The sequence below is a fragment of the Ostrea edulis genome, chromosome 6, assembly GCF_947568905.1.
Source record: "Ostrea edulis chromosome 6, xbOstEdul1.1, whole genome shotgun sequence".
Taxonomy (NCBI): domain Eukaryota; kingdom Metazoa; phylum Mollusca; class Bivalvia; order Ostreida; family Ostreidae; genus Ostrea; species Ostrea edulis.
In genome coordinates this window covers 59,404,026-59,422,240 of record NC_079169.1, presented here as the reverse complement: position 1 = coordinate 59,422,240, position 18,215 = coordinate 59,404,026, and the positions used below count along the sequence as shown (strand labels likewise).

At 32.7% G+C, this 18,215-nt stretch overlaps 1 protein-coding gene across 8 annotated transcripts in view; it reads right to left on the bottom strand.

The window, feature by feature from the left end:
• LOC125645600 (uncharacterized) overlaps nucleotides 1–18,215 on the bottom strand; it is a 106,971-nt gene that overhangs the window by 82,052 nt on the left and 6,704 nt on the right. For 6 of the 8 annotated variants that reach the window (XM_056140288.1, XM_056140284.1, XM_056140287.1 and 3 more), the window contains exons 2-10: nucleotides 14,390–14,455; nucleotides 13,479–13,706; nucleotides 11,012–11,126; nucleotides 10,724–10,877; nucleotides 9,283–9,385; nucleotides 8,460–8,580; nucleotides 7,813–7,884; nucleotides 4,939–4,953; nucleotides 654–789 (exon numbers count right to left, since the gene is read on the bottom strand). In XM_056140288.1, coding sequence (XP_055996263.1) covers nucleotides 654–789; nucleotides 4,939–4,953; nucleotides 7,813–7,884; nucleotides 8,460–8,580; nucleotides 9,283–9,385; nucleotides 10,724–10,877; nucleotides 11,012–11,126; nucleotides 13,479–13,706; nucleotides 14,390–14,455 — 1,010 coding nt within the window. The remainder of the gene's footprint in view (nucleotides 1–653; nucleotides 790–4,938; nucleotides 4,954–7,812; nucleotides 7,885–8,459; nucleotides 8,581–9,282; nucleotides 9,386–10,723; nucleotides 10,878–11,011; nucleotides 11,127–13,478; nucleotides 13,707–14,389; nucleotides 14,456–18,215) is intronic. The other 2 variants (XM_056140286.1, XM_056140290.1) reach the window with 1 other exon arrangement.

The window sequence follows — 18,215 nt, the reverse complement described above, 5'->3', positions numbered from 1 at the left end:
TTAGATTTTAAACGGTATCAACAAACTTAAAGAAGTATTTCAAATCATTACAATAATTTTGGCAACATCCCGAAACCAAACCCTTACCCCCTAAGATAATGAAATTTATAATTTTGGTAAAAGACTACCTATTTCTTCTAAATATCCATTTAGTTTCAATTTAGTATCAATAGCATTAAAGCAGATATCATTGTATGTTTTGCATATATACACTATATATACCAAGTTTGGCCTTACCCTAGAGTCCGAACCTCTACCACCGAGATCCTGAAAGTTACAACTTTGGTAGAGGCCTTCCTGCTCTATATCACTATGCATTTAGTTTTTCTTAAAGATATATGCAGGTGTATAGAGAAGATTTTTGGCAGTTTTTGCCCCACCCCTTAGGGTCCGGGTTGCAGGAGTCCTGAAATTGATTGTCCCCCTTGTCCCAAAGATGCTTCATATCAAATTTGAAAAGAATTGGAATAGTAGTTATCAAGAAGTTAAAAATGTTAAATTGTTAACATAAGATGAACGTCACATGACAACACCTAAAAATTATTAGCAATGCATGCTACTCTACAGAGTCTAAAACAATATTACATGAACATCATTTCTCAGACTCAAAGCTACATCTCCATCATTTTTACATCTATAAACACGTCATTTACCTTTTTCTACGTGGGTGCAGGTTATTGTTGATTTTCTTCACAATCCATCCGAACAGTCTCTCATACATGTGTTTAGCCAAGGCATCCCGCCCATTTCTAGCCTGGTCCATACTCTTGAATACCTTAATTTCATCACCTATTGATAACAAAATGAAATCTATATTAAAAATGTGGCTCTGCATTGTTGGTTTAAAATTCTATATTTATTTGAAATTGCAATGCAGCAACTTTCTATGTTACAGTATGATGTGTGCGACTAGTTTGTGCATGTACATGTATCTATGGTACATGTATATCAAGTACATGGTTAATGCATGTAATTAATATGGATCTTTCCTACATATCTATATCAAATATCAAATTACTGTTTTTATGAATAATATCTACTGACATGTTTAAAATACAAGAGGCCCATGGGCCACATCGCTCACCTAAGTCACCTTGGCCCATATCTGAAGACTTTCCATATATATTTGCATGTAAAACCTTAGTCCCTATTATGACCCAAACTACCCTTTGCAAACTTGAATCTACACTATGTCAGAAAGCTTTCATGTAACTGTCAACTTCTTTGGCCCAATGGTTCTTCAGAAGAAGATTTTTAAAGCTTTTTCCTATATTTGTATGTAAAACTTTGACCCCCCCCCCCCCACTTGTGGCCCCATCCTACCCCCCGGGGGCCCATGATTTGAACAAACTTGAATCTGCACTATGTCAGAAAGTTTTCTTGTAAATATCAGCTTTTCTGACTCGGTGGTTATTGAGAAAAAGATTTTAACTATTTATTTGTATGTAAAACTTTGATCCTCCTTGTGGTCTCATCCTACCCCTGGGGGCCATGATTTGAACAAACTTGAATCTGCACTGTGTCAGAAAGTTTTCATGTAAAAATCAGCTTTTCTGGCTCAGTGGTTCTTGAGAAGAAGATTTTTCCCATATTTTTGTATGTAAAACTTTGATCCCCTATTGTGGTCCCATCCAACCCCCGGAGCCCATGATTTGAACAAACTTGAATCTGCATTATGTCAGGAAGCTTTCATGTAAATCTCAGCTTTTCTGGCTTAGTGGTTCTTGAGAAGATTTTTAAAGTTTTTCCCTATATATTTGTGTGTAAAACTTTGATCCCCCCTAGGGGCCCCATCTTATCCCCGGGGGCCATGATTTGAACAAACTTGAATCTGCACTATGTCAGAAAGTTTTCATGTAAAAATCAGCTTTTCTGGCTCAGTGGTTCTTGAGAAGATTTTTAAAGCTTTTTCCTATATATTTGTATGTAAAACTTTGATCCCCTTTTGTGGCCCCATCCAACCCCAGGGGCCCATGATTTGAACAAACTTGAATCTGCATTATGTCAGGAAGCTTTCATGTAAATCTCAGCTTTTCTGGCTTAGTGGTTCTTGAGAAGAAGATTTTTAAAGTTTTTCCCTATATATTTGTATGTAAAACTTTGACCCCCCCTTGTGGCCCCATCCTACCACCGGGGGCCATGATTTGAACAAACTTGAATCTGCAATATGTCAGGAAGCTTTCAGGTAAATTTCAGCTCTTCTGGCCCAGTGGTTCTTGAGAAGAAGATTTTTAAATGACCCCATCCTATTTTTGCATTTTTGTGATTATCTCCCCTTTGAAAGGGACATGGCCCTTCATTTGAACAAACTTGAAAGCCCTTCACCCAAGGATGCTTTTGGCCATGTTTGGTTGAAATTGGCCCAGTGGTTCATGAGAAGAAGATGAAAATGTGAAAAGTTTACAGACGGACGCCGGACAAAATGTGATCAGAAAAGCTCACTTGAGCCTTCGGCTCAGGTGAGCTAATAAAAAGATTAAGTGTATTTCACAATAAATGACCAATATTTTCAATGTCATACAACAGCTAGCACTCAAACATTAAAAGAGTGATGATTTTTTTAATCAAGAAACTTTTGTTAACCATTATGATGATACTTAAGAAGGTATACTGCACCAGAGAAATTTGATATGAATGAAAAGTGGGGGATATGTGCAACAATATTTTGAAATAATAACTTTCAAATTTACTTTATTTAGTCAAAAACTCAGTTTTAGTAGAAAGCAATCTGGAAAAAACTTAAAACCTTTGCTGGACTCGAATCTGCAATCTACAGCTCAGCAGTCGATGTGCTAACCTACTGAGCTACTCAGATAGGCAATGTTTTAAATGAATTAATAGACAAATATTGCTGATATTTATATTTTCGTCCATGTTTTAAAAGGAAGTCAGCCATTATGACGATGTAGAGTACCTCCTTAAAACGCAACTTATTGCATACTAGCCATATACTATATAAACCACCCTCCCTATATACTTATTTCTATAAACAACATTTTAATATCATTTCTCTGAACATGCTTGTTCCCCTTTATGATTGTTCAAAAGCGAAGTGCAGCTTGTGTTTCTCTATTCCTTGAAATAAAGACTTTTTTTTTTTTCCATCTTAACAGATTAAATACATGTTTATATTTTTTAATCTTATATTTTCTGTTGTTTAATTTTCAAGGAATTTGATAGGGCTTGTTTAATATTACTACTGCAGGTACTACTTGGCTTTACTTTTATAACATGCAAGTTCTCATTAATATACAAAGGTTTCTATTATATGAAGTTTTCATAATATAAAGGATTCTATTATATGAAGTTTTCATAATATAAAGGATTCTATTATATGAAGTTTTCATAATATAAAGGATTCTATTATATGAAGTTTTCATGATATTAAGGTTTTTATTATATGAAGTTTTCATTATATTAAGGTTTCTATTATATGAAGTTTTCATTATATTAAGGATTCTATCATATGAAGTTTTCATTATATAAAGGTTTCTATCATATGAAGTTTTCTTTATATTAAGGTTTCTATAATTTGAAGTTTTCATTATATAAAGGTTTCTATAATTTGAAGTTTTCATTACATAAAGGATTCTATAATATGAAGTTTTTATTATATAAAGGTTTCTATAATATGAAGTTTTTATTATATAAAGGTTTCTATAATATGAAGTTTCCATTATATAAAGGATTCTATAATATGAAGTTTTCATTATATAAAGGTAAGTTTTCATTAAGCCATTTCAACTTTATTAGTAGATTATCATCCAGGGTCAGCAAAAAGTATGGGGCGGGTGGGAGGATTTTATTTTTTAATTTCTATTTTCTGAGAAAAATATTAATGACAAACGATTTTTTTTCAACAGATGCGCATCATTTAATGCCAGGTGGATATCAATCTATGCTATTTTCACACACGAATTCTAGGTTTAAGCTTTAATTTCAAACAGAAATATACCTAACTTCTTCAAGATTTATGCCTGTAAGAACGCGAGAAATTAAGAAAACCATATAGATCTATTTTTCACGTTGCTATATCGGAAATGTAAACAAGAAGTGTAAATACCGGAGTCGGGACATGAAAATATTCCGGAAAGCGCAAATTTCGCAAAATAAAAAAATTCGGGGCGGGCCAATTATTGAGGGGCGGGCGACGATGATAATCTATCAATTAAGTTGAATTGGCCTTATATATAGAATTCTATTATATGAAGTTTTCAGATATAAAGGTTTTCATTATATGAAGGTTCTCATTGTATAAAGGTTTTCAATATACATATATGAAGTTGTCCATCAGACTAACATAACACACAATGCATATTAAAATGAAATGTATTGTGATACATGTAGTGAATACAGCATTTTATTTTACCATTTAAACAACTGTGTAAAAATAAGTTTTTACATTGTAATTCCTGTCAATTAAAGCTTTTTATCATAAACCATGGTTTAAAAAGCAACACATCTATTTTAGAAAACGTGAAACCAATAAAAAAAATAGCACAATACTTAGTCTATTATAATAATTAAATACTGATTCAGCATGTTCAGAGAAAGAATAATCATATCTACATTGAATCTGTGCATGTATGTGAGCAAACTAATTGATGTTGAATTGAAAGTTGTCTCAAAGCTTCATTCAAAATTATAACTCATTCATCAAAGCTATAATGAAAAGAATAACTGAAAACCAAAAACACAAAAGCATTTATTGACAGATCATAAAAGAAATCCATCGATATAAAATCAGAACAACTGAGTTACGTTTATGTACCAATAAATTTCATTTTATCATCCTTAATACGTGTATGCACTAATCATTAATTACCAAGCAAACCATTCAAATGCTATATTTTACAAGCAATGAAGCAGTCTGGTGTGCTATTAATTTAAAAACAGAATGAAAATATCTACTGTTCTGTGAGCGCTAAATACTTGTACCTTGAATACCATGACCTAAATTTTTAAAAATGATACCTTTGTCATATTATTTACTTACTTCAAAACTGATTTATCTAGGTCATATTGTCATTTTATTTCACAACAGAGAATAAGACATAGCATCTTAAAAAAGATAAGTTAAAAATATGAAAATAAAAAATTTAGTGCACATAAATGCTTTACAAATTATCAGCTACCTTTTCACATGTGATATCAATGTAATCAAACCATCTTAATGATAGGACGTAATACTGGAACAAAAGCTTATTATATAAGTCATCTACCAGGTACTTTAAATTTTCTTTACCTGTTTATCCTATCAAAACTGGTTATTGGTTTTTTGGTTTGAATGTTAAATGTCACCAGAACAAGGCACATAGAAATTTAAAACCATTTGGTATTTAGCAATGAATATTCACAAGAAGAGTATTTACTGGCATTTGGATTACCCTAATGTTTTTTTGAAGGCTGTAAGGTTAAAAGACAAGGCCAGTAACTCATGACCACTGGTAGTAAATTGAAATTGGAATTTTACTCTAGTACTGTGATTAAAGGACACAATGCATGTTTCTAAACTTTTTCATTTTTTCAGCAAAATTAATTCTTTTCATGCCTAAAACTACTTTAAATGTGTTCTTAATGATTCAGAAATATTTTGCATAGTTTTCGAGTTTGAAAGCAATGAAATTCAAATCTTGCGATTTGCATATTTACTTTCGCTGTCTTACGTGCCATTATGTGTGACGTCATATGTGCCCTCAGGTCTATTGGCCATTTCATAAACAGATTAGATTTAATCGACAAAAAACTAATTATCACGTTAACAGCTCGTAAATAACAATGCATTAACTTAAAGGTGTTTTGTGCCGTGTAAGGTAACCTAGTTGTCGTTAGAAAGGATTTTTAAAAATTTTGAAGAAAGGCACGAGAAAAACAGACGTGGATAATTTTTTGTTAGAGCAAGAATTTATTTTCCTTTAAAAAACCACCTATTCATCTTTCCAAAAACCGCTTGGAGAGAGACCCAGATAAACTGCGAGAAAATGGATATATCGAAGCTAAGCACTGCTAGGCCTACAGCATATACATAATTCTGTTCTGGTCTTCAAATTCAATATACACTCGGATAAACTGACCTTCACCTTGTAACAACATACATGTATAACTTAACTGTGCTTCCAGTTTCTACCAACTGGTAGATTTACAAAAATTTAAAGATGCAAAATAATTAAACTTTTAATTTTAAATAAAAGAATATTGCATTTCCTAACTTTAAATTGAATTATAAAATAATTTCTCGTTGAACTCGTAACATCTTGAGTGTGTCAGTATAGCGCTCTGCTCCCACTTCCTAACCATAAAAACGTGCAGATCACAATTCAAAAATAATAATAATATAATAATTATATTGCTTTATTAAAATATTGTGATTTCCACTTTAAATTTGATTATTTTTATTGATTTGTGTGTGACACTTGTTTTTCCTTTTCTTCTTTCCGAAATGCACCCGTGACAGTAGCTAGGTCTATATAGTTGTCAACAATGTAACGTAACATAATTTGTCTAATCCAAAAATAATAATAATTGCACTGTTTATTTTTTTTTTAAAAAACAGCGCCAATTACAGCTGTACATGTATAAAGAAATAACATTATATAAATATTGCATGTAGTTGAGGGTAACATTGAAAATTTTCACCCTGAGAAAACCATTGTCAACCGAGGCGTAGCCGAGGTTGGCAATGGTTTCTCGAGGGGTGAAAATTTTCAATGTTACCCTCAACTACATGCAATATTTGTTTTATTATACTGAATGTTATATAAACAACAAAGGAGAAAAAACTTACGTCTGTTGACATTTGATCAATCACTGTAATGCGATATTTTGTATTTCTATGCGGGTATTCGCGTTTATTACAAACGCTCAAACGAAGTTGTCTAACAATCTACGGCGAACCGTACGCGCATAAATTTGAAGGATGTGATAATTTTTTTATAATATCACCCGTTGTCAAGTACTGTTACCCGTTGCTAGATACTATCACCCTGGAGCGCGTGCTTTCTGTTCTCAGAGGGTAACAATATGTTTTTTTCAAATGCTTCTCGACCAATCAGATTCGAGTATTTTACATGAAAGTATGAAAATACCAAATAGTGTGTAAACAGCAACCCATATAAACATTACTTACTCACAATATCACCGATTTCATACTCGCTTTCCACGCTATATTTGGGTATTTATGTCACTATTTGTATGCACTGGTGGCAAAAACATATAAAACTCAGAAAATTTGTCAACATCAATTTAAATGTTGTCCATGGTGAATAAATTAGGCCCCTAAAAACTTAATTTTTAATTATATCTCACACTACTTTTACAATCAGTTGATCGAAGGGCGAATGTGACGTCACTGTACCATGTGACTACCTAACTAATTAACTAGACTTTTTGAAATCGGGGCTTAGATTTAAGTCTGTATTGTGGTTAATTATCGTAATATTTCGGCGAACGAACTTACATAAGGAAGACAAAATGCATGTAATTTTGTATACTTAGAAAACATGAGGTGTGTCCTTTAAGCAATGAAACTTTAACAGAGGAAGAAGTCTTGGTAACAATTTCCCTCTGTAAAATGCAGAACAAAATAATCCAATCATCAAACCTGCTTCAATCTTCTTCACTCTTATGCAACAAGAAAAAGATTAAAACAGTTTTCTAAAATTATGGTAGCTCATTAAAATACAGCAAAATATTTTGCTTCGGAACCATACCTTTGTTTCTGATTCAAATATAACATCCTATGTATGTAATAACATTTCAAATGTTATCAAATAAAGAAAATTGGAAAATATGGTATAATGTCCACGACTTTACCTGCCATTAATGTTGTTGAAGAAATAAGAGCATGCCCAAGTGACTCGTAATCCACTTCCAACAGTGAAGCAGCTGTAAAAGAGACCGTAATATACCAACCATGTCTACACTGTTATAGTGTTCTTAAGTGATATAGTCTTTTACAGCACAGACTTTTACATCTTCATCTCACTTTCATTTAGATTACATTATCATATCAACTGCTTCAATCTTCAATGATCCATCATTTCCACAAGCATACTGTATAGTACATTAAGTAATGGCATTCAATTTTTCTAATACCTTGTATACTTTGTATATTGTCAATGTATATTCATAATTATGGTTCAAAACATATAAAATATAAATGCTTAATATCACTGTATTTATTGGAAATCAGCATATTGAAATATTACAGAATAACAATGAAAAATATTTGTTTACAACTTTTGTCATCTGGAGTCAAAGTAGTAATTGTAATAGTAAATAAACTTAGATTGAAATCCTGAAGTCACTTTCTGAAAATTCTACAGTTTAGGCTGTATACGTCTAAAAGCATGTACATGCATTACAGATAAATACGATTTTGCATATTGAGAAAACATAAGAATTTGATCCCACTGTTCACTTCAATACAGGATGTGCACATTATATTCATAATTGCTTACCTTGCTCTACCAGTTCTGTATCAACAATTTTCAGCTCTCCAGAAGTTTTGTTTGTCTCCTGAAATTCTATCTGACTCAAGTGCAAAATAGCAGCCAGCATGCAGTGCATCACTTTCTTATCCTGTTACAATAAAACACATTTATGCAAGACTCTAACTGATAACATTTACTAAGAAACAAACACGATGATGCTCCGTGTGAAAGCCCTATCACTAACATTCAAAAGTGATGGCCTAGGTTAACGTTTTTTAAAAGTAAGTCAAATTCCAAGGTCAAGGTCATGAGATTAAAAATCTGGTCTTGTCACAAGAAATTATATACACATGTGAAATATGAAAGCCCTAGCACTAACCATTCAAACATTATGACCAAGATCAAAGTTTCTCAAAAGAGGGTCAAATCCTAAGGCCATGAGGACAAAACTTTTGCTACCTTAAGAAAGGTCTTGTGCAAAGGAATACATGTATACATGTGAAATATGAAAGCCCAATCACCAACCACTTGAAACTTATAGCCAAGGTTAAAGTATCTCAAAAGTTGGTTATATCTCAAGGTGCAGGTCACAAGGTAAAAAAATTTGGTACCAAAAGAAAGGCTTTATCACAAGGAATACATGAGTAAAATATAGAAGTTGTCACCATCTATCCAAAGGCCATGGCCAAGATTAAAGTATTTGTGAACAGACAAACAGATGGAGCAAAAATTATATTAAGCACCCAAATCTCCTATTACGGAGGTGTGAAAATTTATGGCTAAGATTATAACCAAAAACTAAAACGCACCAAAATCCCCAATTATGATGGCATAAAAAAGAAAAGCTTACAGCATCTGTCATCCCAATCTGCTGCAAGGTTTCCATGTTTTCTCTGTACTGCTTGGCATACTGCTGTGTCAACTTTAAATTCTCGATGCTTCCCAGTAATATGCTAAAATGAAATGGATTGTAAATAAAACTTTTTGTCACATTTATATGCACAAACATCTGTCCGTTATTTACACAAAATTTACTGTATGTAGTCAATATTATAATACTGTTTACAATGTAATACCGTATAAGTGGTATTTTTAGCAGGACACAAAGGAGTAGTCCCATGAAGAGTCAAAATCGGCACAGTGAAATGGCCAAAATTTAAGTAAAGTTTCGACAGATTAGCGTTTGTTCGCAGGTTGCAACATTTGTAACATTTATACTGATGTAAAATTGACACTACTGGCCTTGACATAATTTATTAAGATAATAACAATTATTCATAATCCATTTAATAAGAAGCAAACATACATAAGGCCAATTCAACTTAATTGATAGATTATCATCCCCGCCTGCCCCTAAAAAATTGGCCTGCCCCGATTTTTTTATTTTGCGAAACTTGCGATTTCTGGAAAATTTCCATTTCCGACTCCAGTATTTAAACTTCTAGTTTACATTTCCGGTATAGCAACATGAAAAGCCATGGGAAGAAAATAGATGATAGGGTTTTCTTAATTTCTCACGTTCTTACGGGTGTAAATGAAAGGAAGGAATTAATGAGATAAATGTTCTTCATATCTTGAAGTTTCGTATGTTTTTGTGTTTGAAATTAAAGCTTAACCTTAAATTCGTCTGTGAAATAAGCATAGATTGATATCCATCTGGCATTAAATGATGCACTTCTGTTGACAAAAACTCGTTTGTCATTAATATTTTTCTCAAAAAATAAAAATTAAAAAATAAAATCCTCCCACCCACCCCATAATTTTTGGTGACCCTGGATGATAATCTACTAATTAAGTTGAATTGGCCTAATTAAAGCATTTTTTTATCTATCTGAAAAAGAAAACATGATGGAGCTCTCTTGTTAATTTTTGACAAAATTGCATTCTGACATAATATAACATTTGACCCACTGCAAGGCCATATCTACAAAAAAAATTTGGAATACCTCCTAGCGATCTTTAAATTATGATACTTTAACATTACATTCCACCAATTTTGTTAATTGCTATGACAGGGCTGATTTCAACCCTTTGTGGGCCTACTCCTTTAATGATTTTTCCATAAATTATGAGTATATATATTTAGCGAAAGCTAATTTTAGTGACTTTACCATCCTTACTAGAAAGACATAGCTATTACATGTACCTACAATATGGAATATGTATTAGCGATATTCAATTTTAGCAATCTCAACACTGTCGCTAATAATGCCAAAATTAAATCTTTGATAAAAATTCTGCTTACAAGGTATGGTAAACAGATCATACCTGAATTCAGTGACATTCCTTACCCATATGTTTCAGCTTTTTGCAGGTACAGATTTTGTTTCTCTTCCTGTGACATTCCAGCAAACATTCCATAAAAGACATGAAAATTTCCTTCTCTACAATCCTGGTTTCTTCCCACCACACGACATTTCTCCAACATGTAGTCTCTTATCATTGCTTCATACATGAAAGAGTTCCATGAATTTATATAAACATATATATGATTCAATAAAAAAGCTCTGTACAACTTTTGAAATTAATGCACTTCTTTCATAAATCATATTCTTAATTTTTTTTAGTGATAATCATACCTCCTATAACTTGTCCATCTCCTCTAAAACTTAACTCCAAAAATTTGGCAAATCTGCTGGAATTGTCATTCATTATTGTTTTGGCATTTCCAAAGCTTTCTAACAGCGGATTTACCTAAAAACACACATTCACACACTATAATGATAAATTACGCAAAACTAAATCAAAATACATGTACATAGAAATTTGTTTAAACCTATTAAAAAAAACTCAAGCTATTGAACAACTCTCAGAAAAATCCAGGAGCTAGTCTTTCAGAGCACATACTGACAAAACCCTGTCTGCTCACTGTACACAAACTCCTCCTACACTCTGTACACAAACTCCTCCTACACATTGTGTGTGTGTGTGTGGTGGTGGTGGTGGTGGGGGGGGGGGGGGGGTATTATATAAATGCAATACTGTTGAACCCTGATGTGTTAACATTTTAAATTACACATCTAGATTAGATAAGTTAATCACTGTATCGTTGTGAATATGGATCATTTGATAATACAACTGCATGTATGAGAATATTACGAGGATATATAAAGCTAAGAGAAATATGTTTGTTATCCCCAACTCAAAATATCACTGTATTGTACCAATTTAAATCAAAAGGCTACAGTACTATCACAATAAATCTTATTCCGTTTAAATAAATCATAGTTTTAATAAAATCATGAGCCATACACATGTTTAATGTGTTACTTCTTATATACATTGCATAACAATGTTGTCGTTTTATTCAAAGGAATGTAGGGGTTTGAAAATATGATGGTCAGAGGTCAGGAACCTAATATTTATTTGTCAGATTAAAATTAGTTCATTCTCACTGAAAAATAGTCTGTCTAACCAGAGAGAAAAAAAATAATTCAAAAGTTTACAATCTATTAAAATATATTTCGGAAACAAGTACATTCATTCCTCCTAAGCTGGTTCACAAAGTGCAGTTTGAGGACTAGTTTACCACAGAATAAGTCACATTGGTATAACATTTTTGTTCCATTTCAAAACAATTATACATATATATATATATATCGGTTTCAATATCATCAGGTGTCAGTTTGGTAGCATGGTACAATAAAATCATGAGTTAACGTAGTTCCACACTCCTGTGACGTCATAAGATTTTGCAAAGTCAATGATTTAATGACTGGAACATAAATTCTGTTGGAGTCTTTTTCAATAGTTATTTTTAAAAAGATTGTCAGCCATAAAATATTTCAAAAGTCTTAGTTATATTTGAATAGTCAATGATATGTTTCAAAATATTGAATCCAAGGACAATAACTCTGTTTTCAATAATTATTTATCAAGTCCATTATGCGATAGATTTCCTTTATTTTTCACAAAAATTTTACCAAGGTGATAAGGAATCATTATCTGTGTCTTTTCGTGAAATTACATAAAATTTTAATCCATGAGTGATTTTGAATAGCTCAGCTGTATGGTGCCAGACTTCGGTTTTTTATGGGGGTATACATACTCTAGAAGCTATAAATTCGAAATTATTACGGAAAGGTATGGATTTTTTCCCATAAATAACTATAACAGATGTACATCTACTAATATAAACGGAAAAAATAATATGTAAACCATGCTATAAGGAAACTGTGTCCACATTTATTCGTTTTTTAACATTTTGGAGAACAACGCAAATTGAATAATTCTGAACTTATTATTCTAAAACTTGATGAACATATTAAAAATGACATGTGTTTTAGTTATTGAAATGTTTCTTGATAAATAAATGCAATTAAACAATTTTCTTGTTGTTTTTATTTTAAAATAATGACAAATAACTGTTTCCAATGAATTTCATAAAAATCTACTAGGGGTACATGACTTCAGTAGTGTCTGTAATGAAAATTAATATGGAAATCCTTAACTAATTTGCATTTTTTCATTACTCTGAATGTTAATTTATTGATTCCAAAAAAAAAAAAATGCTACCTAAACCCCAAAAATCCAGGACTAAGGATCCACCTTAACAGAGTAAAAAAACAGTGTTTAATTTTAATTAAGTTTTGTGATTCTGATAATGGTAAGAGAAAGCATGAAGGTGAAAACAAAGGTCAGCAATATGACAAAAAGAAAAGAAAATTTGAAAGATTTTAAGGCAGAAAAAAAACCCATAGCAAATAGGTAACTAACCTGAGATTTGATCTTACCGCTGCTTTTACATTGTGACATGTGCAGGGGATCACAATATAAGAGTGGGGTATTTAGAGTCAGAGGAATCTCGGGTTACTCATTGCAAAGAAAATTAGATATGTACATGTTCACAAACTGTATTGTGCAAATCTAAGGATCCTGCATAAGTCTGACATAGGCTACATGATGAAACCACTGGGACTGTGAGCTCCTGTGAGTATAAGAGCACTGGGACTGTGAGCTCCTGTGAGTATAAGAGCACTGGGACTGTGAGTTCCTGTGAGTATAAGAGCTTTTAAAATTAACAGTAAATTTAAAGAGCCTCTGTACCTTGATGATTCTGTCATGCAGGTCCCCGGAGTCCTCTGGACACATGTGCATGAAATGCTCCACCATGTACTTGGTACTCTCCGTTTTACCTGAGCCAGATTCCCCACAAACCAGGATGATTTGGTTTGACTGGTTCTGACGCATCCGGCTGTATGCTCTGGCGGCCACTTGAAAAACATGTGGTGCCATATTTGTCTTAAAGTCTTTCCATCCATAATCTTCATGATTCTGAAACACACATAATAAATCAAACGTTCTAAAAGTAAAACTACACTAACCAAAAAAAAAAAAAAAATCTCTACACACTGGCCCTGCAATCCATACGTGAAACACCAACATTGTCACTCTGAGGAGCACCAAAACTTGGCAACAATTTTCATATGATCGAATAGTTAAAAGTCTAGGCCTATCAGTCAAAACCATAGCAAAGAGGTACCGTGTCCACAAGCACAATAAATACCGTCTGTACTTACACAGCTTAACTTTTTAAAAAACAGCAAAATAATATATTCTCAGGGCCGTAACTGCCGATGAGGCAGACGAGGCAACTGCCTCGTCTGATTTTTTGGCAAAAAAGAAAATAAAATTATATAAATGTTATATTATAGGATATATGTTTAAAATGAAGACAAGCACCTTTGTCTTTGACACCATATTACGATTCTTTACATAGTACAAATGAAACACAAACATGATAAATTGGGATTTAAAAAGTGTCATTTTCAGTCGTAAAGTCAATCGGCGGCCCCCAATCCCCTGCCTCCCCTGATTTAGAACCCTACTTACGGCCCTGATTCTGACCTCGCTGATTTACGACTCTTTTCTTTCAAAAGACTCATACAATCAAGAAAAAGTTAAACATCTACCGCCATGCCAAGCAGAAGATCTATTGTAAGGGAAGGAACTCGTACCTTTCTGTCGTACAATGGTAGTTTCTTGTATGGGTTGACCGCAATCAAGATATCTCCAACATTCGTCTAATGAAAAGAAAAATGTATAGTTCTTAGTTAATGATAAGTGAACTCGAATGAATGTAAATGAATACTTACATTGCATATTAATAATCAAGGGAATGAGTGATAAAGGTACGAATATTCTTAGCCTTGCCTAGTTGAACAAAAATTTAAGATAATTCCTCTAGAATTATAGATTCAATCTTATTATATATCTATTTGATTTTTGATTTTTCAAATGATATATTTTGGTAACAAATAAAAATGATAAAATAATATGTTGTGGTATTCAGGGGGCGGATCCAGGAATTGAGGCGGGAGAAGTGGGGGGGGGGGGGGGGGGGGCTGGTGGGGGTCCAGGGGTTAAGCACCTGGAATTTACATGGATTGAAATATGTGTTCTATAAGTAGTCATTTTTACTATATTCTGTCATTTTTAATAAGGTGAAATTGATAAACTGACGCAAAGTTCAAGGGTTTTTTGTTTTTTTTTGGGGTGGGGGGGGGGGTCAGTTCTCCCAATAAAATGTAATTCACTAAATGAAAAAAAAATTGTCATTTATTTCTCTGAGAGTGAAAGAAATTATTCTTCTTTTATAGTTTACATTTTTCTAAACATGTGACCACAATTTACCATAATTTTGAAAATTTTAGGGGAGCGCTGTCTGCTCCGACTCCCACCCCTAAATCTGCCAATGGTATTGATAAAAAAAAAAAAAAATCAATTAGCACAAAATATACCTGTTATCAACATCAGGAAATTGCAATTTTCATTAAACAGCATTATCAAAATTTCACAAAAACTGGTTAAAACGATATGATAGTATTCATAACAATTTTATGAAACTGTTCCTTTAGAAAATATACAAAATATTTGTGAAAAATAAAGGAAATCTATCGCATAATGGACTTGGTAGATAATTTAATGAAAACAGTGTTATTGCTCTTGAATTCAATATTTTGAAACATATAATTAATTATTCATATATAACTTTATGCAATAGTTTATGGCTAACAAGAATTTTTACAATAACTATTGAAAAAGACTCTCCAACAAAATTTATGTTCCTGTCATGCATACAAGTTGTAAATCTTATTTTAAAAATCATTGACTTTGCGTTATTTCATGACGTCACAGGAGGGTGGAACTACATTAACACACACACGCAAAGCAAGGGCTTCTACAAGATCAGTGCGGTTGTTTTGGTGGGGGTTTTTTGTAGGGGGGGGGGGGTCATGGGGCCCGTTTTACAAAACGACTTACGACAAAGTCGCAAGTCTTAAATTGTATGACACAGTTATTACTTTGAATGAATGGGGGGAAAATCCCAACCTTTCTAAAGCTTAATTTTTAACATTTAAAAAAAAAATATTTTGCATTTAAAGTGAATGATCTTACAATAAACTGGAAAATTCCAGTATGCAAAGTTGGTCGTAAGTAGCAAGTTCTTTTGTAAAACGCGCTACATGGCCTTTGTAGAGTTTAGTTTTCGTTTGTTTCTTTTCTATTTCATTTATATATATGTACATATTCTATTGTCCTGAAGAAGGTTCAGGTCGTCCAGAAAATTTGACAATTCAATATTGTTCGTGTCGTTGGTTATTTATAAGTGCTACACTTTGCATGTTGAGTGTTGTTGGTTTTAGTGCTCTCTCTCTCTCTCTCTCTCTCTCTCTCTCTCTCGAACTCTTGAACTCTCTCTCTCTCGAACTAGAATTTGGATGTAAAATTCAGACAATGGAGATTTGAAGCCATAATTGAATAAAAGTAGAATATATAAATTTAATGTATTATTATCAATTACATGGAGGTTTGTTGTGATTTTGTTTTTGTTTGTTTGTTTGAAAATGGAAGTTGTTTACTGAATAATGTATAAATGTGATGTCTCCATATAAGTGAAATAGTTTTGAAATTTTATTAAGCTTCCCTCTTAAGTTAAGGCCTATCGTCAAATTATTGAACGTGCCCCTAAAAGAATTAAAGATAGGTTAAATTCAATTATTGAATATAAATTGATCTAATTCAGTTAGAAATGGTATATGTATGGAGAGAGGGGGTAGGGGGGGGGGGGGGAGAGAGAGAAATACGTTATTTCAAAAAATAACCTTACGAGTTCTTCTCCTAGCTTATCCGTAAATACAAATACAGAAAATTAAATTATTAAATTGGAAGTCTTCAAAAAAAAAAAAAAATAATAATAATGTAAACCAACCAACTTTTTGCAACACTTACTGTGAATCAGTATAGCCTGTACATGAAACACAGAATCAGATACATCGATCGTTAATCAATCCTTTTAGGTTCCTCTTTAAAGTGCATATTAATTAACATTGATTAATGGAAGTTCAAACAAGTAATTGGATTGGATTGTAGAGATGCCTATTCAAAGAAAGTACAGTATATACAATAATACATATTTGTTCTATATTTTGTAAATACAAATTATATCACTTTATTGTATTTCTTACATAGTGTACCACAGTGTTATGAGGTTTAAATGATTGAATTGGGTGAGGGCAAGGTATTGACATAGTGCCCAATCCTATATGGCTATGTCTTGTCATTAAATATTTTACATTCAGATATGTTTCTTGATTAAATTCCAGATGAAGGCTTGTTTGTGATCACCATGACCAATGCAGTGCCTTTGACCAGCGTGAGGAATTCTGAACTTCCTGGTGTAGTGTTAAATATGCGCTTAACATTACTGGTGGAACCACAACAGGAATCAAGATACAAAATGACAATGATATACAAAAACGTCTAGTTACGAAAATTAATCGATTATTTAACAAAGCCAATAGAAGCTTACATAATATTTATATTCAATAGGTAGACATAGTCTCAGAAATGACAGAAATTTTAGGTGCCACGATCGAAACTAACAATACTATTGTATTGTAAAGATCAGCTAGTTTTCGGTGTATAGAGTGTGCTATAAAAATAATTGTATTGTTGTACAATGATATAATAATGATATATTATAAGTTTATGTATTCATTATATTTTTGTAACTACTGTATGTATGTGAATCCAATCAGATGAACAGCTAACGGAATTAACGAAATTGAAACTGCTACTTTCGTTTCTGAAAATTACAATATCATTGGCCTTCTACCGGTATAATAAAATACACGTGTATTTTATTAATGTGTTCTTATTGCATGAGATTGAATGACTTAATATTGTTTAACGTCCCTCTCGAGAATATTTCACTTATATGGAGACGCCACCATTGCCGGTGAAGGGCTGCAGAATTAACCTATGCCCGGCGCTCACGGTCTTTGAGCAGGAAGGGATCTTTATCGTGACACACCTGCTGTCACACGGGGCCTCGGTTTTTGCGGTCTCATCCGAATCGCCCCATTTAGTCGCCTCTTACGACAAGCAAGGGGTACTGAGGACTTATTCTAACCCGGATCCCAACGGGCAGGTTCTTACTGAGAAGTATACACGGTAGACCACAAAGATGTAAGAAAATTTTCATAGAAAGTAAAGAATATTGGATTCTTAAAAATTGTCAATCTGACAATGGAGATTTGTTCTAATCAGATGAGTTAAGCAAATGGTTTGATAATAAAGTTTGAATTCGAAGTATTCTTTAAACACAAAAGTTATCTAAATTTTATTTAAAATATTTACACAACTTTCCAAGGCTGATGTAAACCTGCACTTGGGGAAAATCAATATTAAACTTCGACTGTATGCTAAATCTCAATCGTTACCATGTCTTGTGCATTCATCTAAAACCTAGGCAATAGCAAACAATTAAAAACCACTTTT